Source organism: Sminthopsis crassicaudata, chromosome 2, assembly GCF_048593235.1.
Source record: "Sminthopsis crassicaudata isolate SCR6 chromosome 2, ASM4859323v1, whole genome shotgun sequence".
NCBI lineage: Eukaryota > Metazoa > Chordata > Mammalia > Dasyuromorphia > Dasyuridae > Sminthopsis > Sminthopsis crassicaudata.
Window position 1 is genome coordinate 579,198,048 of NC_133618.1, and position 24,268 is coordinate 579,222,315.

A 24,268-nucleotide genomic window follows, 5' to 3' on the forward strand; every position below is an offset into this window, starting at 1 on the left:
AATTTATCATCTATTTATATCCAACAATGTACTGGGCACTACAGGGGATAAAGGAGAAGTAAAAAGACATGGCTTTTGCTCTAAAGAAACTCCTGGTCTAGTTATGAATATAAGAATTAAAAACTTAATAATTCCAAATTTACAGTGGTCAATAAGTGGTACAAGAAAGGAGACCTCCATGGGAGAGCATGATGAGAGGTTTCCTGGAAACAATGGGGCTTAGGATCATAGAATCATCTCTCTAAAGCCAGAAGGAATCTTAGGTTTAGTCCAATCTGTTCATTCTACAGATGAGCAAACTGAGGCTGGATGTGGGGGTGAGGGGTGGAGTGTTGTCACTTGCCAAAGCTCAGGGAAGCATGAAGGAAGGATTCTCTAACCTAATGTCAGCACTCCTCTCCCTGACTTGAAACAGGCCTTGAAGGACAAAAGCCTTTCCAGGCATTCCAGGCACAGTGTTGACAAGAACAAGGGAGGAATCCACAAGCATAATCTCACCATCCAGGGTGTTCTGGTCATAGCGGAGATATGTTTGGAAAGAAGAGGTTTTTGATGTTCGAGGAGCCTCGCCTCCACAGAAATGCTTTGTTTCCCTGGTCCTACTGCAGGACAGATTGGCAGTGAGTTTTCAAAGAGTGTGAGAATTCAGCGCTATAGTCCAGAGTCAACTAGTTCAACTCCATTTTACATTTGAGGAAAATGAAGCCTGAAGAAATAAAATAAACTCGACTACACTAGTCTCCTAGACACCAAGGAGCAGAGCTAGGTTTTAAATTCAAGGCAGAATGGAAGGAATTTAAGGAACTCAAGTCAGAGAACCTAAGGAACCTAGGGATGGAGTGTTTGTGAGACCCTGGGCCAAGGTAAAAGACCTTAACCTCCTGGATCTCAGTTTATCTGCCTTAAATGTTTTATGTTGTTCCCTGTGCCTAAAATGCCTTTCTCTCTCCAGTAATTTTAAAAAATTTTTAATTCAGTTTTTTATTCCCCCTAATTACATGTAAAAACAATTTTCAACATTAAAAAAAAAAAATGAGTACCAAATCTCTTCCTCCCTTCCCATCCCCCTTCTTGACAATCAAGAAATTTGCTCTGGGTCATATCCGGCCTTTCCTTCTTCTGTGTTAATTCTACCTATCCACTCTTCAAGGTCCAATTCAAGTCAAAGAAAGAGCACTGACAATGGATTCCTCTTCTGCTTCTGATGTTTATCAATTGACAAGTCACTTAGTTGCTATTTAAGGTTTTTTTAATCTGGTTCTCATCTATAAAATGGGAGGATTAGACTAGACCCCCAGGGTCTTGTCCAGATTTCAATCTTTGATTCTATGACACTTGTTACCACATTAATGCTCACTTGAAGTCATCATCCTAGGAAGAACTGAGATATGTCACCTTATAGCTTTGTCATATAGAGTAATCTTGGAGATGGAATTTTTTTCCTCTCCCTTTTTGGAAAGAAAGAACCAACCATCATCTGTTCTCATTTTTTCTGGTTTCCAGGATACCAAATATCTCATTCTGCTGGAAATAGCAGAAGTCTCTGTCTCTTTTTTTTTTCTCCACTATTGCCAACTAGAATCTAAAAAAGGGGTTCTGATAGCCCAGTAAAAAGTCACAGGTCTGCCTTCCACTCAAAGTGTTTTCCCAGGAACTGGACAGGCTGCAATAATGAGCATTTCAACTTTCCACCTGCCCTAGCACTTCATTCTTTAACAGTCTCTCAGGGCCTTAGCTCTATATTCCTCAATAATAATGATTATTTAATAACAATAGTAGCATTAAAGTGCTTTAAAATTTACAAAATACTTTTTACAGATTTTATCTCATTTTATCCTCATAAAAGCTCTGGGAGGTAGATTCTATTTTATTTCTATTTCACAGATTAGGAAACTAAAATAGATAAAGGTTATGTGACTTGCCCAAATTAGTCTGAGAATGAATTTGAACTCAAGTTTTCTGGATTCCAGATTCGGTGTTCTATTCACTAAACCACTTATAGCTGCCTGTTTTGAGTTTTCTCTGCCTGGGGTATTGTTAAAAAATTCTGAACTGCATATCCCTCTGGGCCAGAAGGGAATGGCGGATACACCTTCCAAGATGGTGTCGAGTTTTCTGTCCCTATGTTCCTTCTTAATCCCCTTGAGTCATCCAAAGAACTCAGTGGCTGTTAGTGTTAATATTCTTACTTTCATTATTGCTCCCAAGTCCTCACAGGTCCCTCCCTTAACATCATCCACTGCAGTACAGGAACAGAATGATGGAGTGGCCACTTAACCTGGTTTGCCTTAGTTCCTCATATGTAAAAATGAGCTGGAAAAGGATACTCCAGTATCTCTCCCAAGAAAAAACCCTGAATGGGGTCACCAAGAGTCAGCTATGACTGAAAATGAACAACAATAATAACCTTTTAAGTCTTATATAAATGCTTACTATTTATGATTATTCTCATCTGTCAAATGGGGATAAAATTTTGGTCCCGCTTTTTTCACTGGAATACCATGGGATCACCTAGATAATAAATTCAAAAGTGTCTTGGGTAAAATAGTAAGAAAAATACATATATGTCAGAAATTATTTCTACTCTATTGATCCAATATAGGGCATTGGTCATGTTCAAATATATTTCCTTGGTCACAAGAGGTGAGCTAGGTCTTCAGAATAGAGACCTACCTTAGTCCTCTCTATTGGACCACATTGTTCTGGATGAAGAGGCTGACAATGTTATTCTTAACTGGGGTCAGATTTGAAAAGATGGGGCGGGGGGGGGGGGAGAGGGGAAAGGGTTTGGGAATGGGTGGGAGAGTTAATTTAAAGAACTTTAAAAAGCAAAGCAAAACAGAACCCAGACCACAGTTCTTCTGTAACAGTCTTACCCAGACTCTGCTTATTTAATTCCTGGGGAATTTTAAATACAGGGCTTGCAAAAATATGCACCATCCAAAGGCAACTGCCCTTTCATGAGGCAGATTCTTCCAGACCGAGGTGAGGGGTGGCTACCAGGAATGCTGATGAATCTGAATCTCTAAAATTTACTGATGGAACAAGCAGCAGAATTGGGGAGGGGGGAGGAAGGGCTTGATTCTTATATAAAGAAGACAAATGAAAAAAAGGAACTTCTTAACTCTCTAGTCAACACCTACTTACTAGACTTGGTGTTAGGAAGGAGGTGAGGCAGGAAAAAAAAAAGTCCCTTAATAGCAGAATATTCCCCCTCTCCCCAAATCTTCAGAATGCAGAAAGTTGTGCCTTAGTACCACTAATTTTTTTTAAGACTTAAACCAGTCAGGATCTGCTTCAGCCCCCCAACCTTCAATTTTGATGGACACTTATGCACAGAAGGTCAAACTGCAGACAGATAACTCCCGGTTTCACCCCTAACTGTTTAGATGCTCTACTAATCCTTCTAGGTTATGGATCTTTCTCAAAATGAGAATTGAAAACCAAACTTCTGGGAGAATAGGGCAGAGAGAATAAGGAAAATCCTAGGAGACTCTTTAAGGCAGAAAGAAAACAATCTCATATCGATGTTTTTTCCCAAACAAACACAATTTGCCTTTTCTAGTCCCTTAGAACACAACCCCACTGGTGAGCTGGAGGATGGAGACAATGGATCTGAGACAGCACCTTATACGGTAAGCATAAACACAGCCCCTGCTCCTCGGGCCACAGAGCCTGGCGACTCACAGCTCTGGAATGGGCAGGAAAAGACCTGCAGCCCCACATAGCCTGGGAAGGAGGCAGTCAAAAGAGGGACCTATACTCCAGAGAGCCTGGAGAGCTCTGGGTTTTCCCAGGGTCAGCTGGAGTCCTAGCTGTCCTGCCTGAGACTAGGGCTTGAGACAGCCAGATCTCAGAGTATAAGGGAAAGTCTGGATTCAGGTACAGGCTGACAGAGACCACATGACAAATGACAAAGAAAAAATCCAGGAATGGGGGAGGGGGTGGGGGGGAGGAAATGGAGACAGGGAGAGGAGAAAGGGGGGATAAATGAGAGAGACAGGAGAAAAGGCTAGACAAAGGGAGGAGGAGAAGAGTGCCAGAGAGAGACAGAGAGTGAACACGAAAGCAAGAGAGAAAGTGATTAGATAATGTTAGAGTTTTACAGCTTCCAGGGGCCTTAGAGATTATCTAACCCAACTTTTATCATTGTACAGATGAAAAAACTGAGCCCTGGAAAGGAGATGACTCAAGGATAGAGGATTAAAGGCTTTCTGCCTTCATACCTAAATCTTTTATTTTACTGTTTTTAAGTTTTACTATTGACTTTTTTTTTCACTAGTCACTTCCCCATCAACTGCCTCCCTTCCCCCACTCAGAACCTCCTCTTAACAAAGAAAAACAGCTAGCAAAGCCACATGATAAAACAATAACTTAGTATTCAAAAACTTATGCAATATTTCACTCCAGTAGCCCCCCACCTTTCCTGTGTTTCATTCATTTTCTGTTCTGGGGCCAAGGTGGATTGCTGCAATTAACCTGAGTCTGGCTGCCTTTTAATGTTGTTTTCAATTAGATGATTGAAGTCATTGTGTATAATGTTCTCTTGGGTCTGCTTACTTCACTCTGAATTAGTTCATACAAGTCATGTTTCTCTGAATCCCTCAGATGCATTGTTTTTTATGGTGCAATAATATTTCATCCCATCCACATGCTGCAATTTGTTTTGCCATTTCCCAATCAATGGGTACCATACTGTTTCCAGTTTTGTTTTTTTTTCCCCTACCACCAAAAGTGATGCTACAATTATTCTTGGTTACATACGGGAAACCAGGAAGATTACTGAGGAAAAAAAGGGGGGTTCCAGCGGAAAGTTGCAGCAAGAGGAACATTCTTGCCTGCTTGCTACCCAACTCCTGGCTGGGCCTTTGTGGCATCTCTATGTAAGGCTAGTGGGATTGTGGTTCTCCTGCCAACCCCATTCCCACCTCCCCAAACTCTTTTCAACCAAAACAGACCAACCTAGAGCATAGGAAGCCCCTATCCTGGGGACTGAGTTCTAATTCTACAGACAGGAGTTCAGAGATGATTGGCTGGCAGGATTTCTAGGTAAGATGAACAGACAGGAATTAACTTGTAAGCCACAGTCAAGGAAGGAATACAAAGCAGCCTGTGCAGTGCATAGAATTTAGGAGGGAACTTAGGAGTCATGTTTTCATTTTGTAGATAAGGAAACTGAGGCACAGAAAGACTAAGTGCACTAAGGGGCACAGAACTTCTAAATAAGCACTCAGGTCTTCTTGCCGCCAAGTCTAGTGCTCTATCCGTTATGCTGCTCATCTCCTTTCCACTGAAATCTGTTTTCTGACACTGACTCTTCCTCAGTCCTGGCCCTGCTTCCTGACATCACCTGAAGCACTCTTGTCCAGGGTTCTAGATCCATTCCCATCTCTATCTCTATTCCTCTCCTTCTCTGAAAAGCCTTCTCCATCCAAATCCTACTTTTCCTTCAATAACCAGATCGAGCAATAACCTCTTGGAAGCCCTCCCTAAATGTTTCAATCCAAAAGGATTTTTCTGACCTAGATGCACTTAAAGGTCCTGCTCCATAGTTTAGCCCTTGTATTAGGGGCTAATTAGTTTGCTTATAGGATATCGTCCATCAGACCAAGAGCTGCCCCTGGAGAGCGCAGGCTGTCTCTTCTTCCGTTTATCTCCTGCACAGAACTGCCAGTATACAGATCTCAAGGGTTGGCTGAGAACAGGGTTGGCTCATACTGTGCTTGCTGATAGACTTGCTGAGTGGTTCTTGACCTCATGCCCTGGTTGCCATGTCAGATCCAGGCCCCAACAGGGCTCCAAGTGCCTGTTGGTTCCGATTCCTAGGCTATTGGATTTCTCATTCATGGGGCCTGAACCTCTGCCCTGGTGGGAAATATCAGATGATATTGGATGAGGAAAGCTAATAGTGACTGAATAAGAGCAACATTCAGATTCATGACAGTGGCCCAGGACCCAAAGGGGTAATCACTGCTCTGGACACTGCCCCCCACAACCTGAGCCACCTGAATAACAAGCAGTGTTCTAGGGGTAATCACTGGTCTGCATACCGTCTGTGATCTAGAACAATAGTATGCCCCAACTAGAAAGAGACCCTTGAATCCACTGAGCCCAATCACTGCTCTAACGGGCATTATAAAGTGAGTGAGTGTTATCTATTATATGCTGAGGGGTAAACTGAGAATCTTTGAAGTGAAAGAGGTCACAGCTAGCAAGTAAATGAGGTCACTGACACATTCCATTATACTCTTTCCATTATACAATATTGCAAAGCTGAGTTTTATGTTTCTCCTATATTCCTACCAAGATTTGTCTACTACATAGTAGTAACAGGAATGGATTCATGTGGTGATTTATAATTTGCAAAGTGCTTTATTTTTATTATTTTACTTGAGGTTTACAACAGTACTGTGGGTAGGTGTTAAGATTGTTCCTATTTTACAAATGAGAAAACTGAGGCTCAAAGATGAGAAATTATTTATTCAGGGTCACATAGCTAATAAGCTTGAGAGAAAGGATTTGATCACTGGCTGCTCTGACTATATACCATACTGCTTTTCACAGTAAGTGCTGATTATTATTTGTTAGTTGATATTCACTTATTCAGCAAACATGGAGAGGGGAAAGAGAGGGTATGTTGAAGAATACAGTAATGGGCAATGAAGATGACACAATTGTCCTTGAGGAATTTAACTCTAAGAGGGAAGACAAGATATGTATACATAACTGTGATACACAATAGAAAGTAAAAAGAGAAAGGAACAAAATACTAGAGATCCCAGGAAAGATATTGGGGCCAGGAAATGCCCAAGGAGGCTCTGGGGGTCATGAGGGTAAAGAAGACCCAAGAAGGGAAGTGGAAGGTGCTGAAGACTTCACAATTTTATCTGGGGCCAGATGGTCAGGATCCTGATTTCTTCTTCCCCCTTTCACTCTCTCTCAGGGCTGGACATATACCAAAAACCCAATGCCAGCTTGCTGAGTAAAAGCAGCCATGGCTCTGGCTACTTTGGGCAGCTGAGCAGGGCAGAGATTCAGGGAATGTGGGACTCTTCCAGCCCCTTCCTGAGATTCTGGAATCTCTAGCTCCCAGAACCCCAAGGGGAAGCAGGCAAAGCACATGAGATACTAGAGGGGAAAAACAGACAAAGAGAAAGGGATCAGACACCCTGATGCCAATGGGAACCTTGGAAACACTGACTTTCTTTTTCAGACCTTATCCCAGCCCAGAGTGGGCCCTCTATTTCAACATGGGACCTATTGCATTTGCAGATCAGGTTTAACTGGGCAAAGGTTCGGGCAAGCGCTGTGAGGGAAGGGGGGCACATTCTTCCCCATGGAAGCCAGTAAAGTCATACTTCTGGTTGTAACCAAAGCCAGTCTGTTTGTGATTATGGTTCCTTGCTTAGTGCCAAACCAGCTCTCAAGCTGCTTATTCACAGTCCGGCTTTGAGGGAACACACTCAAGTTAATAATCTTGTCCTCAGCTGACACAAGCCCAACCACCCAACAGCACCCTTCTCCCTCCCACCCCCACCTCTTCCTCTCCCGGGACCTTCCTTGCTCCTCAAGGCCAATTTTTTGAAACAGCATTTTTAGAGAAAAAAAAAAAAAATTAGCAAAACAAATACTTCCCTCAAATCCAACACATTTCAAGGATTCTAGTTCCTTTCTTATTCTCCTTCTAATCAGCCTGAAAAATATCAGCCTAGTCACCTAGGGCAGGGATAAATGAGCTGTAGAGAAGGGCCTTATCAGCTTTACAGGATCAGAGGCGCTAGAAGTATAAGTGATGACAATGATCAACTCCAAGTTTGTGATTTTATAGATGAAGAAACAAAGCTCCAGAGAATGAGGCTTGCTCAAGGTTACCTAGATAAATAAGTTCCACAGCCAGAATTTGAATGCAGTCCTCCCAAACCCAGGGTCGATGCCTTTTATCCATACTATGATGTGCTTTGTTTCCGGCTTTGGGAAACAAACTGTTGAAATGCAACAGGAGCAGCCTGAGGAGACTCCAGTCTATGTCTCAGCTGCCATGTCTCCAGAAACATAATATTCAAAACATTTGGTCTGCATAAAGCTCGCTCCAAAGTGCATATGGTAACCCTTGACCTCTGCAGCTGCTGTTTCAAACACAGCCATTTTTGCCACAAGAGACACTTTTTGAGGCGGGGAGCTGACTCAGAGCAACTTAGAATGGCTGGCTTTTGGGTCACCTTCTTAAGTCTCCCAAACTGCCTTCTCTTTGGAACCTTGGAAGCTGTAGAAAGATAGAGAAATCTTTCAGGGGCCAGGAGGTATGTGAGGGAGGCAGGGAGAAGTGCTGAGGACCAAGAAACAGGAGCCTCGACCATCTTCCAGCGCTCCCTGCAAGACTTTGTCCAAAGCTTTGAGGACAGAAACTATTCCCAAGAAAAAGTAACACAGCCCACTCCCCACACATCATTGGTTTTTTTGTTTTTGTTTTTTGTTTCTGTTTCTGTTTTTTGTTTTGTTTTGTTTTTTGGAGGGGGAGGATGGTTCAACACAATCAGGATTACATGACCTGCCCAGAGTCACACAGCTGATAAGTATCAAGTGTCTGAATTCAGGTCCCCCTGACTCCAGGGCTGATGCTCTACCTAGTGCGACAATCCCTTTCTAGTCTTATTGCACCTCATACCCCTCCACCATGCAGTGACAATGGCTTTTCATATAAATACAATGGCCTATATGGAGACAAATGTATATACATACATACACACTATATGTTTATGTATAAAGCTTTCAATGCATGATATAAGCACCAGCTATTACTAGAACACCTCTTATGCACAGTGGGAATCCCTTCTAAAGATGAGGTGGGTATGGGGTAGAGGGAGAAATGTTTACATATGGCAAACAATGTATTAAGCGCTTTACAAATATTATCTCATTTGATCCTCACACAATCCTAGAAAATAGGTGCTATTATTCTTTCCAATTTATGGATAAGGAAACCAAGCCAGGACTCTATTCATGTTGCTACCTAACTGCCAGTTACTATTTAAAAGTGATTCCTTCCACTGAATTGAATCCCCCTCGTGATATTTTGCACCTGTATGCCTAATTGTTCTGGATCTATCCAACATCACCTCTCTGAGAGCAGAGGGTCTGGCACATATTAAATCCCTAATAACTGCTTACTGACCTACTGATCATTTCACCCTTTTCTTCTCCAAGGTAGACATCTTCAATTCTTCCAGCTGTTCCTGATTTGTGTAACCCTTCCTGCTGTGGTTTTCCATTCATTGCCATTTGTGGGACCCTTCTCTACAACTGTTCCCTCCAGTTTGCTTAAGTCTCCTTTCAAACATGGATTCTAATGCTGAACATACAATGCGGCAAGGGCTTGGAGTCAGGAAGATGTGAGTCCAACTTTGGCCTAAGATACTTGTGAGCTATGTGTCTCTAGACAAATCATTTACCTTTATCTGCCTTAGTTTCCTCAACTGTAAAATGGGGATAATAACAGCATACCTATCCCAAGGTCATTGTGAGAATCAAATGAGATAATATTTGTAAAGGGTTTAGCACAGTTTCTGGTACAAAGCTGGCACTTACTAAAAATCCCAGGTCATTTTCACACAAAGTATTATTCATCCATCTCTCACTTTATTTGAACCTAAGTCCAGACATTTACACTTATCTCTCTTCAATTTTAACTTGTTAATTTCAACTTATTTTTCCAAGCTATCAAAATAATTTTTGGAATTCAATTCCATCATCTGATATTTAGTCATTCATCATGTTCTCTATCAGTCATCTCCCACTCTGTTCTTATTTAGTTGATTTTTTGAACCTAAATGTAGGCGTTTACATTCATTATTATTAAATTCCAATGTTAGTTCCAACTAATTCTTCTATATAGCCAAACAATTTTGAAAATCAATTTTTGTGAAATAGTAACCATTCTTTGTGTCATTAACAGCTCTATGTCTCCATTTAAGTGATGGATAATGATGCTGAACAGGGTGATTACTCTAATTATTCTTTTTAACAAATGTATCATGTACACCTTGAGCACAGCCCAAACTGACCAAATGCTCTAAGACAGAAAGAAATGATGTATGTCTTACTGACTATCACCTTGACTGCCACAGAGTGACCGCTCAAGGTTTGGGATGAGCATTCAACAGTCCCGGGGGTGCCCATCACTATGGATGATCCCCTAGAGCATAACCCTTTGGTCCTTACTGGTACATTTCCCCATACTTCTACATTCTTGCAATAAATAGAAATCCTGTTGCTCTATGAAAGACAAAAGACCCAGAAAGTTAAAAAACAAAACAAAAAACAAAACAAAAAAAACAAAAAAAAACAAAAACAAAAACAAAAACAGCCAGAACTGACATAGACCTTTCATTACTATCAACTCAAGTACAGAAAACACATCTTTTAAAACAGCCTAGAAAGCTCCAGGATTGGGTGACCAGCCAAACACAATAGTAACCCCTATCACCTAGCTCTGAGACCATGTGGAGAACAAAATGGATGGAACAGGCTGGAGGAGGGGAGAAGGTCCTCTCCAATCTAATGGGGAGATCACAAACTGGCTCATAAAACCTCCTTGATTTATGCCTCTCCACGGCATCTCGCCAAGAAGAACAACATCTCCTCCAGCTGCCTGTCTCCCTCTGGCTACATCCACCCCGGATCCCCCCAGGAGCAGTGTCGCCACTAAGAGGAGTGTTTCTACTTTTCAGGCTGTGGGATGGAGATTTTTCTGGTAGGGGGGAAGTTAACACCTTTGAAAAGTGAGTCAATTTAAACATTCAAGCTTTGAGGTTAAAAAATATCAGGAGGGATGAGGCAAGAGGGGCTGGATGGTAGCCAACACAGAGCCACAGAATGGATCAAAGACATGATCATTCAATTCCCCCCATTTTGTCTGCCATGGCTCTTTTCCTTCCTTGGTAGTGGGGATGCGCTGCTGTACAATGGGGAAGTCATCTTAAATTTTCCCCTCTGGGAATTGGATGTGAAGGTATCCCAGAAGGATAGTGTCAACCTAGAATCAGAAAGTGAACTTGTCACAGTGAGCATGGTGATGAGAGTATTGGAAATGAGATAAGAGGGCCTTTGTTCAAAAGGCAGACTTGCCACCTGTATGCGACCTTGAGCGAGTAACTTAATCTGGATGGAGATCGGTTTCCTCACTTGTAAAACAAGGGGCTTGGGGCTACTCAGCTTCTAATTCTAATTCCCTTCTAGTTCTAAAGCAACGATCCCATAGATGAATGGTGATAAGCAAGGGGACTGGCATCCACCAGCCCCGCTCACTGGGATTTCTTTTTCTTTACCAGGATTCTTTCTGATCACAGAATATAAAACAAGATGGAGTCAGGGAAAAAGCTTTGGGCTAGGGGATTGAAGGTCTGGGCTCACATCCCTACTCTAAGCACTTAGAAGCTTACTTCACATCACTTAAGACATTCTTCTCATCTGCTGATTGGATATAGTACTTCCTACCTCACAGGGTTGCTTTGGGGAAAGATTTGGCGAACTTCTATTCCAATCTCATCTTCCTATGTTCCTGACAAGCAGCCCTCACTATTATCAAATTGGTCTCTTCTTACATGATTCTTCCTGTGCTTAGAATCGATATGGAAGGGTGAGCTGTTGTGATAATGTTGGGTCCCTCAGTTGTTTGGTCAGTCACCATTTTTTCTTGGGGTGGAAGAGTATAACTGAATGACAGAATGACCCAGCTAGCTCTCAGGAATTTTAGAAAGGGTACTTAACCACTCTGAAGCAACATGTACACAAATGGCCACTACCTCAGCAATTCTGATGTATCCCTTATCCAGCAGTCTCATTGCCATGCTATGACCAAGCTCACCTTCTGATTCTAGGTTGATGCTGTCTCTTTGGGATACCTCCACATCCAATACCCGGAAGGGAAAACTTACCCACTTCCTAAAGGGACCATAAAGACAACATAAGCCAAAAGTTCTAGAACGGAATGTTTCATTGGCAGTAGCTGATTTGCTAGTACAAAGGGAGACCAAAGAAACCCCCCTCCCTAGGAGAACAGGGCTATAATTCCTGGACCCTTTCTTGCATTAAAGTAGTGAAACTTTGATGATTCTGTGATAACTTGGCAAATCCAAAACAACATAGCTCTGTTTGAACCCTGCCCTCCCCAACAATAGACAAAGCAGATGCAGACCCTGCTCCCCAATCTATCCATCTTAGCTTTCCACCCTGGATGAAGAGGAAGTGGCTTTGATGATTTCCTTGACTTCCATTTCTTTGCAGCATTTTCCCATTCCCTTCATCTCCAACTCCCATTCAAAGACTTGGCACAAAAAGGAGCTAGTGACCATCTACGCAACTCTTTCATTTTATGGTCAAGGAAAAATGCCCAGAGTAGTTAAGTGATTTTTTCCAAAGTCATGGAGGCAATAAGTTTTGAACACAGGTCCTCTTATTTTAAATTCTGGACCCTTCCCATTGTACCAAGTTGCCTTTGTCCTTGGCAGGGCTGGCAAGGGTCTGTTCCTGAGGGCTGATGAAGAAGGGTTATCCTGTTAATACAGGAATTTACATTTAAAATCTCTAGCTAAAGCCTCTGAAGAAATGATTTTTACTGTGAAGCCTACAGCAAGACCTTCTGGACTTATAAAAAAAGCAGTATCCAAAAGTCCCAAAGGAGTTCATTTGGCACAGGTCAGTGCTGGGGCCACTCAGTTTACTCAGTCTGGTGTCCTTCCCAGTTTTGTCCCCTAAATGGGAGTGTAAGGACAACATAAGCCAAGGGTTCTAGAATGGAATGTTTTTCACTGGGAGTAGCTGATTTGCTCGGCTGGGTCCAGAAAGATGGACTTTCACAATCATCCTTTGATCTTGAATAGCGGATTATTCACTTTATAGGTCAGCAGCATTTTCATCTGGCTTCCTTCCAAAAGCCACCATGTCCCTGGGCTACTTTCCTTAGCATCCAGAGAAGGCAAGACCTTTTTAGGATTGTAATTAGGAAAGTAAAGCAACAACTTTACCAAAATAATGATGATAATTAAAATTCACATAGTATACTATTGAGGATAAAGATCAGGCTTGTGATTTCATTAGAATGGGGAACTCCTGGATAAGGAAACTTTGGGGGCACAACAGCACCTTCTTTGCAACTTATAAGGAAAGGAAGCAAATAGGGTTAAGTGACTTGCCCTGAATCACACAGCTAGTAAATGTCTGAGTCCAGACTGGAACTCCTGACTCCAGGCTCAGCTTTACCCACTGCACCACCAAGCTCTCCATTTCCTACCAAAGTAGGTGCTAAATGAATATTCATTCCCTTTTCCTCCCTTACTGTGCTGGAGTTGTCTAGAACAGAGAGGTTCAAGGTGACAAGGCCACAGCTGGGACTTGCACCCGTTTTCCTGGATTAGAAGCTTGGCTCTTTATCCAGGACATACTACACAGTTCCTTAACTACAGTGTACTATTACAGTCTAAAATAGACTGTACTTTCCCTCAAAATCTGGCTTGTATAAAACCTGATTGTAACCTATAATCAGTGTTATTTTTCAGTGTATATTTCTACATATTTTCTTCTTCTCATAAGATTTCATTCTAGAAATACAGCCTATAGACTTGAGGATGGTTTGTAAATAGAGGTACATTGGAGCCTGTTCATAAAGTCAATTGTTAATTTTTCAATGTGATTATTTACACTTTGGAAATTGGCAATCAGGGCTTGAGTTATTGTTTTGGTGATTAATCTAGACTTAAGAAAATAATGGAGAAAACAGTAATAATGTGTAATAAATTTTAAAATATGTTGTAAGTTTTTTTGTTTGTTTGTTTAGAAAGCTGGTTGTTAAATATTTACCAATATGCTCATTTATAGGATATTTTAAAACTTGCTAGATTTAATTTAAAAAAAAAAGCCATCAAGAACCTATGGTACATTTTTAGAAAGGACTCTAGAGAGCCCTGCTTAGAGTGTCTCAGCAAAGGATCAACCCTGTGGAACACTTTTTATGACGTCTGACTGAAGTCACAGAATTCTAAAACAACAGCTCTTAAGGTAATTTTCCTAAGGAATGATGTGAGGAATTCTGCCAGCTGGGATAACATGGCTATGGAACATGAGGTTATGGAATTCCAAAGACACTGATATCGGTGGAGAGAATGGCTGCGGCTGGGAATTTAGACCAAAAAACCCCAAAGTATTCTGGAGCCCCCAAACGATTACCATAAACCCAACTGCTTAAGTGTGTAATATCACACTGCCACAAGATAATCTAGGGAAAGGAAAAAGAAAGGAACACTCTCTCAACCCCAATTCCCCTGGGGACAGGCAAATTACACTCCCCAGAAGGAGTTTGTTTTACATATAGCAGGCAATTCCATACTGGAAATCTGTTATGCAATGGGGGAAGAAAAAGGGCTGGGGTGTCAATTTTCCTACTCCTCAGCATTAAGGCCAGGCCAAAGACCTGTCAGGTTAAAGTCTGTGAGGGTGCTTCTCCAAAGGGTAATAATGCACTGGCCCCAGGGCAGCAGCGTAGGGCTTGCAAGTGTCAGTGTTTCCATTACAAATGGCTCCTCAACAGAACATGATTGTTCTCTCCTACATCAGATGCAACTTGGCCCTCAGGTGGCCTTTCTCTGGCAGCTGTGTTCAGAGAATCATGGAATTTGAGAGCTAAAAGGAACATCTAGTGCAATCCCCTCTTACTTACATAGACAGCTGATGACAGAGCCAGCCAAGGACCCGACTCTTCTGCCTACCTGTCCAGGGTTCTTGTGGGATACTCTCCTGGACAATCCATTGCTTGACTAGTTCAGGGTTGTTCTGAAGCTTTGTCATCCTGTTTTAAGCTCAACATCAATCTTTGATTCAGGAACAGTTCAATTTCTGAAATTCCCTTACCTCAAGAATGGGAAAAAAATATATTTGCCCTCAAAATATTTACAATTAGATGCTTCCTAGAAATCCCATCCTGGAAGTGGAGACCCATGCTGAAATGGTTTTAGTATCGCTCTGCATCCTGTGTTAGAGGCCCAAAGGCCATCCCACTCCAGGTCACCAAACCAAATTCCCATGTGAAATTGTTAAGAGATAGTTAATGTGCACCAGGTAGACCCCTGATCTGGAGTCAGAAAACCCTGAGTTCAAATCCAGACTCAGACACTTCCTAGCCATGTGACCTGGGGTAAGTCACCTCTATTTGTCTCCATTTTTCCCACTGTAAAATGGTGATAACTAAAGAACCTACCTTGTAGGAACATTGTGAAGATCAGATGAGATATTATTTATAAAGTGATTAACACAATGTGTGGCACATTTTAGGCACTTAAATAAATGCTTATTCCTCTTCCCAATAGAATTAGGCCCTACATTTCAAAGTAGGCTAGGGGAGGAAATATTATAAAGCACTGGGATTTATGGGACTAAGGAAGATTCATTTTTGTGAGTTCAAATCTGGCCTCAGATACTTACTAGCTATGTGATCTGGGATTCAACCCTGCTTACCTCAGTTTCCTTATCAGTAAAATGATCCCGAAAAGGAAATGGCAAATCACTTCCATATCTCTGCCAAGAAAACCTCTAATGGAGTCATGAAAAGCTAGACATGATTGAAAAGCAACAAAAAAACAGGAAAAAATGTCATCCAGATAAGATCAGTTACCAACTGACAAAGCCGGACAGAAAGCAGGTCAGACGGCAACATCTCTCCATTCCAATTACCTGAGGCACTCTGTCATTAATGTTCCCAGCCAGGAGCCTATGTCAGTGTGACTTTGGCAAGTAACCTCATTTCTCTGAATCTCAACTTCCCCATCTGTAATATGAAGCCATTAAACCAGAAAACTTCTAAGGGTCCTTTCAATTACAAGTCCATGATCTCATGACCTCTCTGGCCAGTCCTCCCATCTGCCCTGAGGAGAATGAGACTCCAAATCTGATCGTTTTTTCACTTGTCTTTCCACCTCCATTCTTTCTCCTGAATAATTATCATTAGCATTGAGATCTCCCCCTCAACCCTAAAGTTTCCTTGATTATGTCACTCATTCAACTGCTTAGAGATCATCATTGACTCCCTATAAGCCCCACACTATAAGGCAAAACTCCTAAGTCCTATATCATTTGGTCCTGTCCCATCAATCCAGTCCAATTTCTACTCCAGTATCTAGTCCCTTAACTATCTAATCAATATGCCGTGATCATTTCTGTTTTTATTTCTTCACTCATATTTCTCAGCTCCCTAATGGCTTATACCCATTTCCTTAAGACCTATCTCTACTTTCAGACCAACATCAAGAACCATCTCTACCAGAAAGTCTTTCCTGATAAGTCTAACCTTCACTGACTTAACTGACTCCTCTCAGAACTGTAGTACTTATCATATTTGCCACATACTTTAAACATTGTTTTGCACTGTTCACTGCTTCCTGCTTATGCACAAAACATCTAAGCTCTGGTTTCCCAAGAGCTGGAATTGTGTTGTCTTCCCTCTGTCCTTCCCTAGAATGTCTAGCAATGAGTGGGCAGAAAACAGGACTCTGATTGGCTCAGTTGAATGGTTGCTCAAGCAGCTCCATTCTCTTAAGATTTTCTGAGTCAGGATATCCTATCCCATGGCTCTTTCTTCAATGGTTCTCCTTCTCCTGAACTCTAGCAGGGCGCAGCCTGGGTCTCCCCAGGCTGGGCCTGGTGCTCTGTACTCAGTGGGCACTTACATGTTTGATGTTCTTCCTGTTCTTGCCAACATGACTAGATTTCACCTTCTCTTGGGCCAGGCTCAAAAAAAAAAAAAAAATGGCAACCAATCATGGAGAGGACGTCCAGGGCAGAATCTCACATTTTATTGCCCTTAAAAATCCTCCTTTTTAGAGATGGCAGGATATAGAGTTCATCAATGGAATCAAAGAATCATCACAGTTGGAAGGGTGGTCAATTTCCTACCTGAACTCTTTATTTCAAGTGCCTTTTCTCTACTGATTACTTCCAATTGATCTTGTCTATGTCTTATTTGTCCATAAATGACTCCCCTTGGCAATGATTTTTGCCTTTCTTTGTATCTCCAGCACGTAGCACAGTGCTTGGCACCTAAGAGACACAATAAATGCTAGGAGTACTGAATGATTGATAGATGATCGGCCTTTGCTCATTTGCCTCAAATAAGAAGGATCTCATTATATTTAATACCTGGTCTACCAGAAGGTGTTCTCTTTCTCCTTTGGAAAATAGATTTGTCTTCTTAAATTGCTTTCCCCAAGACACTATGGGATGAGCTAGGGATGTGGGTGAATCAGATCTGGCCTGACCCTGTCCCAAGAAAAAGCAGGGAGTTTGTCTGAATGAGCCTACAATCTGGCTCTCACCCACTCCAAGCCTGCAATGAGGAGAGCAGGATAGAACAAGACGCTCTTGGCTTCCAATCCAGGGAGTTACAAGAAGAAGCAGAAAGTGCTTACAGAAGCATATGACATGTGAGCACACAACCCTGAGAGTAGAAGTCAGAAAATGTCACTGATCCAATGAGAAAGAAAGGGACAGTTACTGGGCCCATAGGTACATGGAAACTACAGGAGACATGGGAAGAGAGTCTGTCTCTGTCTCTCTTAAATAATGATATTCCCCCTTGTCCTCAACTTCTAGACTAGGTTCGAATGTGGGAAGGAAGAAACTGATATAAAAAGTACAAGACTATTTGGCTCAGTTTAGAAGTCTAGCAAGCGAGATGCTTGGAATTAACATCACCCCAGAAGTCAAAGGCCAAGAGGCACCAAAGCCTACATGGACCCAGAAAGGAATTCTCCGTCATCTCGAGGAAGCCATACTCCGAGGGGTGTCACTCATCTTAGGGATGGATCCAAACCAAGGCAGAAAAGAGCTTCTGCAGGATGGGAAAACTACTGAGGCAGAACATGGGTTTGCAATTGGTTTCCCACTAAGTATTATACCTTTTATACCTTTTTATTTCTGTCCAGGCCCCAGATACATCCTGTGATTTCAGGTCACTTTCTCTGGCTACCTGTAACTTACTCAGCAGTACCCCTGGAATCTGGCAATAAAAAATCTAAATTAGCTCTTCCTCTGTTTGGAAAGGCTCCATTTTAAAAGCCAGCTAGGTGCCAGACTTGAAGTCAGAAACTCGTCTCAGATACTTACTAGTTGTGTGATTCAAGGTAAGTGAATTAACCTGTTTTAGTTTCACCATATGCAAATGAGAATACCAAATGAAATTAGGTATATAAACCATTTTTACAAAACTTAAAGTGCCATATAAATGAATGCTAGATATTATTTTTATCTAGGCCTATGTGCTCAATTCAGATCCCCCCTGAACTACTCCTACTCTTTCAAAGTCAATCCGCCAACAAGTATTTTATGCAGTTACCAAATGCAGAAGTACCATCCTAGGCCCTGAGGTCACTCACTCAGCCGCATCTCCATGTCACATTTTGCACAAGAATTAGCTAACCTGGATTTCCTCCAGACTCACATCACCACAATCTGGAGCTTCCAAAAATGCTATCTGGGACCCTAGGGCATTTCTTTGAATCACTTTGTGTTTTTTACATCAAATCTCTTCTGCAACCTGCATCAACCTGTCACAAACTCCATTACCCTGCATACCCCAGGGGTTCTTGCTGAAGATGCAGAGAGGAATTTTTAGATGCAGAAATACCAGCAGAAGAGCTCTCAATGGCTGGAGCTCTTTGGAATCTAGTGGTGAAGGTAAAGGGCAAAAAACTCTGGAGTTATTAAGGGAACAAAGTGAAGCAAGGAAAAGGCAGGATTTCACTCATTTGCTCCACAACCGGCTCCAACAATGTTAGTGGAAATGCCTCAACACCCCCCACCCCCACCCCCCGGCCCAAGGTCAAAGCCACCACAGTCAGGCCATTGTTCACCAGCTCTCTGCTAGGCTCACAAGGCCTTCAGAGTCCAGCTTGGGGACAGTGTCCACACACACACTGCACATCAATGTACACAGACAGGAGGAAGACATCTACAGAAACCCACAGCAGCACGTGCACCTTCTTGGTCAGAAGTGGCCCCCACAAGGAGGAACCCCCATCCCTCCCTGCACGAGGTCCTTTTTCTGGCCCAAGCTTCAAGTTCCTTCTCTGTTTCCTCGTCTTGCATGTCAGCAAAAGACTACCGGGGTAGAACAAAGAATCCAGGGCTCCTATGATTCATGTGAAAAAACACTGGGGTGGGGGATGGGGGCAGGGAAAACGAAGAGTCCCTGTTAAAACAAAGAAAATCTAAATCCAGGACTCGGAGCTGGGTCTTTCCAGGGGTTGTGTGAGAGAATAACAAGCTGGAGAGTTGTCGGTATCAAGGTCTCATCTGGTCTCACCCTCTACCAGACAAGACATTATTATTCCCATTTCATAAGCTGAATGACTGAGGCTCCTACAGTCTGGCCTGCCCAGAATCACCTGGGTAGCAAGAGGGTAAGAGAACAGGAATTCAGATGCAAATCTCCAATCAGAATCCACATGAACCACACTGTTATTTCATCTATACTGAGGCTCCATTCATAGACCAGGGGATTCGGAGCAAGGAGGTGACATATGAAGAGTACTTAGGGCCCTGTAAAATGCTTCCAAAGAATTTCTTACCCCAGAGAGGACTTTTTCTGTGACTTCTCTAACTATTTATTCCAGCCACTTATAAGAACCCCTTTCCCATCCATCCATTGTAGTTCCTGCTGGCTCTCTGAGTACTGCTGACCACCCCAACACTCTGGGGGGGAGTGAGGGTAATATCTATATCAACTCATAGAATCACAGCATCTCGGAGCTGGGAAGGAAATTTCAAAATTCTCCTTCTTCTCATGCAAGAAACTTTTCCCTAGAGTATTTGGGCTACTGGTCATTCAATCTTTATTTAAACACCTTAAGTCAATACTTAAGTGTTCACTTGAATATTTAGGTGACAGAAGATGCTCATTGGCTCACGGGGCTGCCTGCTTCATTGTTGGACAGCTCTAGTTATTTGGAAGTTATTCTCTGAATAGAGCTGAAATCTGTCTTCCTATTGGTCCCACCTTTGCTTCTTGATGCTGCACCTCTTCCACATGGGAACCTTACAGATCACAGGATCATGATCTCTGGGCTGGAAGGAACCTTGGATCATCTAGTCTAACACACCTGTTTTACACAGAAGGGCATGAGTCAGGATCTGAATCCATATTACCTTCATATATTTGAAAACTATGACCATGTCCCCACCTAATCCAGGCTAAAATAGCCAGCTCTTTTAGCTACTTCTCATGTAAGTCTCATACTGAGTCTCTTCCCTGTCCTGGGCAGCCTTCCTTGAAGTTTTCTACCTGTTCAACGTTTATCCTGAAAAACATTGCTCAGAACTGATGTTTAAAGCTGTTGCGATCATGGACAGTTCCTTTAAGCTCTGTAAACCTGTTTTCCCATTCTTTAAAATGGGTTGTTGTGAGAACCAAATGAGATAACATAGATAAAATGCTTTGCAAACCTCAAATTCTTTATAATTGGTGGACAGAAATTACAATGATGACAGTTATCAATTTAAATAAGAATGATTGAAAGAATGACAATTATTCATATAAATGGTAATTAATATTATTAATATAAATCATAATGATACTATTAAAATAAATGATAATGATTATTTTTATAATTAATCTCCCTATCAGGATACCTGTGGCACAAATGAGCACTGTCCTCAGAAGTCAAGTCTAAAGCACTATACATCTCTGCCTTTACATTGTACTTTATAAAGGAATTTCCGAGACAAGGCAAATTTCTTCATTAGCAACCAGTCCATTCCCTTTCCTCTTTCAACGTGAGCAGACCCTCCCTACTGCAGGCCATGGCAGGGGAAGGAATCCCCTAACCACAGCATAAGGTGATGGAATGACCCCTGAGGATAGGAATCAGGAGACCTGGCTTTTAGTCCAGGCACCAAAGCCCCAAGCAAGTCACCTCGATGGTGTAATATAGGAAGCAGCTCTGCCTTGCTATCTTACAGGATTATGAGCTCAAATGAGAGAATGAATGTGAAAGGACGCGATAAAACAGAAAATGCTCTAAAAATGTGAGAGGCCCTTGGGATAGAACTGAATGTTCCCTTGTGGGCAGGGACTGTACTGGTCATATAGACTGGGGAGGAGATAGAATCTTCCCCATCCCTAACCCCAGAGGGCAGTGGAGAGGGATGAATAGCTCCTGGACAGGGCTCTGAAAATGCCAGTGCTCTTGAGGAATTTTCCTCAGACAAACTTCCAGGAAAGTCAATCCACTGCCACCAGCCTGAGGGAAAGAGCTCTCTGTACTCCACCTGAGTCGTGCCCCGCAGTAGCCTGGCCTTCGGCGACTGTGTGCCCACAGCGGTGACGGACCCCCACATCCCATCAGGTTTATTGACTCTCAGTTCTCTCTTTTCACCACAGTGACTTTTGCTCCTGAGTCAATATGTACTTTGGCCTAGTTTGTGAAAGCTCTTAATGGCTCTCCCGTTTCCCCCGCCTCCTCTCTACCATTTCCTGGACATCCATGGGACTGACCTCCCTGCTTCCTCTAGTGACCCTGACCTTGGACTTATACAAAGTGGGGAGGGATCTTGGGGTCTCCCTCTCCCCTTACCATCTCTATAGGGCTTTCCTCCCCTGGGGCCTGGTAAAGACTTTAGTGTGGGACAGGGACCTGGTCAGCTGCCAACACTTGCAGTTGCTCCAGCCCTCTGGGGGGCTGAGGGGTACGGCGGACCCCTGACCAAAGAACTAAGATGCATTACTTTCTGCCTCCTTGCTGATTAACTGATCACAGACTGGCTTGCCCATGCCAGAGCTGGGCTCTGGCTAAAAACGGGGTCCCAGGAGGAGAGGTAAGGAGAGGGAAGGATCCCCAGAGAGCCGGGCACCTACATATAGGATGCCATCCCTCAAAGGACCTCCGAGCTCAACCTCCAACCCCACCCTGGGGCTGGGAGACACGGAGGGAGGGAGGGGGAAGCGTCTCCTGCTCACTGGTCAGTCTTTGGAAGTGGGACCTCAGCCCAGCGATGCTGCCTTGGCTTTCCATTAACGGGAGCCGGTTAATTACTCCATCAGCCCGGGAGACATTCTTACAGCACAAGACAACCTTCTGGCCTCTGGCCCAAACCAACAGGGTGAAACTTCAGCCCCCACAGCCAAGCACAGAACCAGATGGAGCTAATGTATAGCTTCAGTGAAGGAGGGAGAGAGGGAGGAGGGAGGGAGACGGCCGGCGGGGAGGGAGTGGAGGGGAGCAGGGGGAACAAAAACAGTGACTCTCAGATGAGAAAGCAGACACAGCCAGACCCCCCCAGGAGGACTGGGAGGGAGGGTCTCACCGCTCTCGTTCTTCTCGATGACATCCACCACCTCGCCGGCCTGCAGGCTGAGCTCGGCGTTCTCCTGCTTTTTATAGTTGGACACCACCACATACTGCTCCAGGATCATGGGCTCCGAGTTCACGTCGGCACCTGGTGAGGGCAGAAAGCATGCGGTGAGCCAGCGTCCAGCCATGGCTCCACGGGGTGGCCGACCTCTGTCCATCCGACTCATGATAGGCCGATCTGTCGCCAGTACCAGACCAATCAGCGGGCAGCTGGGGCTCACAGCATAATCCCAAAGGCCTGGCCATATAGAAATGCCCCACTCTGGCCCGCAGTGCAGCGGGGCCTGGGGACATTGGGGAGCAGGAGTGCAGGGGGAAGGGGTGGAGGGAGAGAGAGAAAGGAGAAGGAAGGGAGGAAAGGAGAAGAAGGGAAAGCAGATCTCCAAGTGTCCCGCAGAGAATTAGCTAATCTCAAAGTTTCCTAAAGGAGTCTGAAAATAAGTCTCCGAATGCGAGCTCCACAATCTCCGGGCTGGCCTCATGAGTGTTGAACATGAGATCTAGGGAGGGGTGGGGGGGAGGCATTCGGGGCTGTGGTGGGAAAAGGGGGGAAAGGAAACAAAAAGAAGAGAAGAGAAAGAAAGAAAGAAGGGTTCCCACCTCCCCCCACCCCTGCAAACTCCAGCAAAAATAAACAGCTCTCCCCTCAGAGACCCAGCTCCTTCTCTTGGAGCTGTCTGAAGCTTCGGCTGGAAGTTAAGAGGGGGCTGAGGACGCCAATCACTTGGGTTTACACTGCAGCCCTTAAATAGAAACACATGAGCCCCGTCGAATGAGGAGCTGGGGGTGGAGGAAGGGAGGGAGGAAAGGAGGGAAGGAAGGAGGGGTAGGAGGGGAGGGAGGGCTGGGGGACTGTTTACTTGAAACTGAAGAACTAAGTTCCAGAGCCAGAGTCTTACTAACAGCCTGCCTTCCTCCCGCCCTCCCAAACTGAAATTTCCAAAAGTTCGGTTGCATTCTTTCCCCACTGAAACCCAAGGCTCCTTCCCTGCCCCATATTCTACTGCTATTTGTACAATGACACTCCCCCACCTCCACTCCCACCCAAGACCCAGCCCCCAAAGCAGAGGTCTGCCCAACTGTCAGCCCGCTCCCTCTTCCCTTCCCAACCGTCCCTCTGCCAAAAGAGATTTCACGCTGGGACCGGCCATTGCAAAATGACCAGCCCCCCTCCCCCCCCAGCAGCATGCTTGGAAAGCTCTTGGCCACAGCTCCTTCCCTCCTCGGATCTCTTTTATGGGGGTTTGTTGCAAGCTCCAGGATTTGGGGACTAAGGCTGGGGTAGGGGAAGTAAGGCAGATCTGAAGTTCCTCACTCAGACCTCCAGGAGCACTCCCATGGGGATAAACCCCTCTCTCAGAAGATAGGTCCTACCTCTTCCCAGGAGGGTTCTCTAACCCACAGAAATCCTCCCTCCCTCTCAACATTTCTAGAAGGTATTCCATCGTTCCCTTGGCACCTAGCATGGCCTGTCTGATACTGCTGCTTTTTCTTCATGCACATCTCTCCCAAACAAGACTCTAAGCTACCTGAAGGAAGGAACCATTCCTTTCTCAACACACATATGGGAACTAAGTTGAATCTGTGCAATGGAGTGGTTTTGAAGGCCTTGCTCTGGTCATCTTCTTCCTTGGGTTTCTGAGAGAGTGAAAACAGAGTCTGGCCCTGGGAATGAGGAGACCCTGGTCCTGGTCCTGCCACTCACCTTCTTTGTGACATTAAACATCTCACTTCCTCTCCTTGGACCTCCGTTTCTCCTTTGTAAAATGAAAGAGACAAAATAGTCTCTAAAATCCCTCATACAATCAACAGGAATCAGCCTTGGAATAAAACTATCACTAGGGACACTGGCGATTTCACTGGGCTAAGGAATACTG

At 43.7% G+C, this 24,268-nt stretch overlaps 1 protein-coding gene across 5 annotated transcripts in view; it reads right to left on the reverse strand.

The window, feature by feature from the left end:
- The window catches only part of SH3PXD2A (SH3 and PX domains 2A), a 329,372-nt gene that overhangs the window by 62,261 nt on the left and 242,843 nt on the right, over nt 1-24,268 (reverse strand). For 4 of the 5 annotated variants that reach the window (XM_074295501.1, XM_074295500.1, XM_074295499.1 and 1 more), the window contains one exon: nt 22,345-22,476. In XM_074295501.1, the coding sequence (XP_074151602.1) occupies nt 22,345-22,476 (132 nt within the window). Of the gene's footprint in view, nt 1-22,344; nt 22,477-22,991; nt 23,164-24,268 lie in introns of those variants that run through there. The other variant, XM_074295502.1, reaches the window with a different exon arrangement.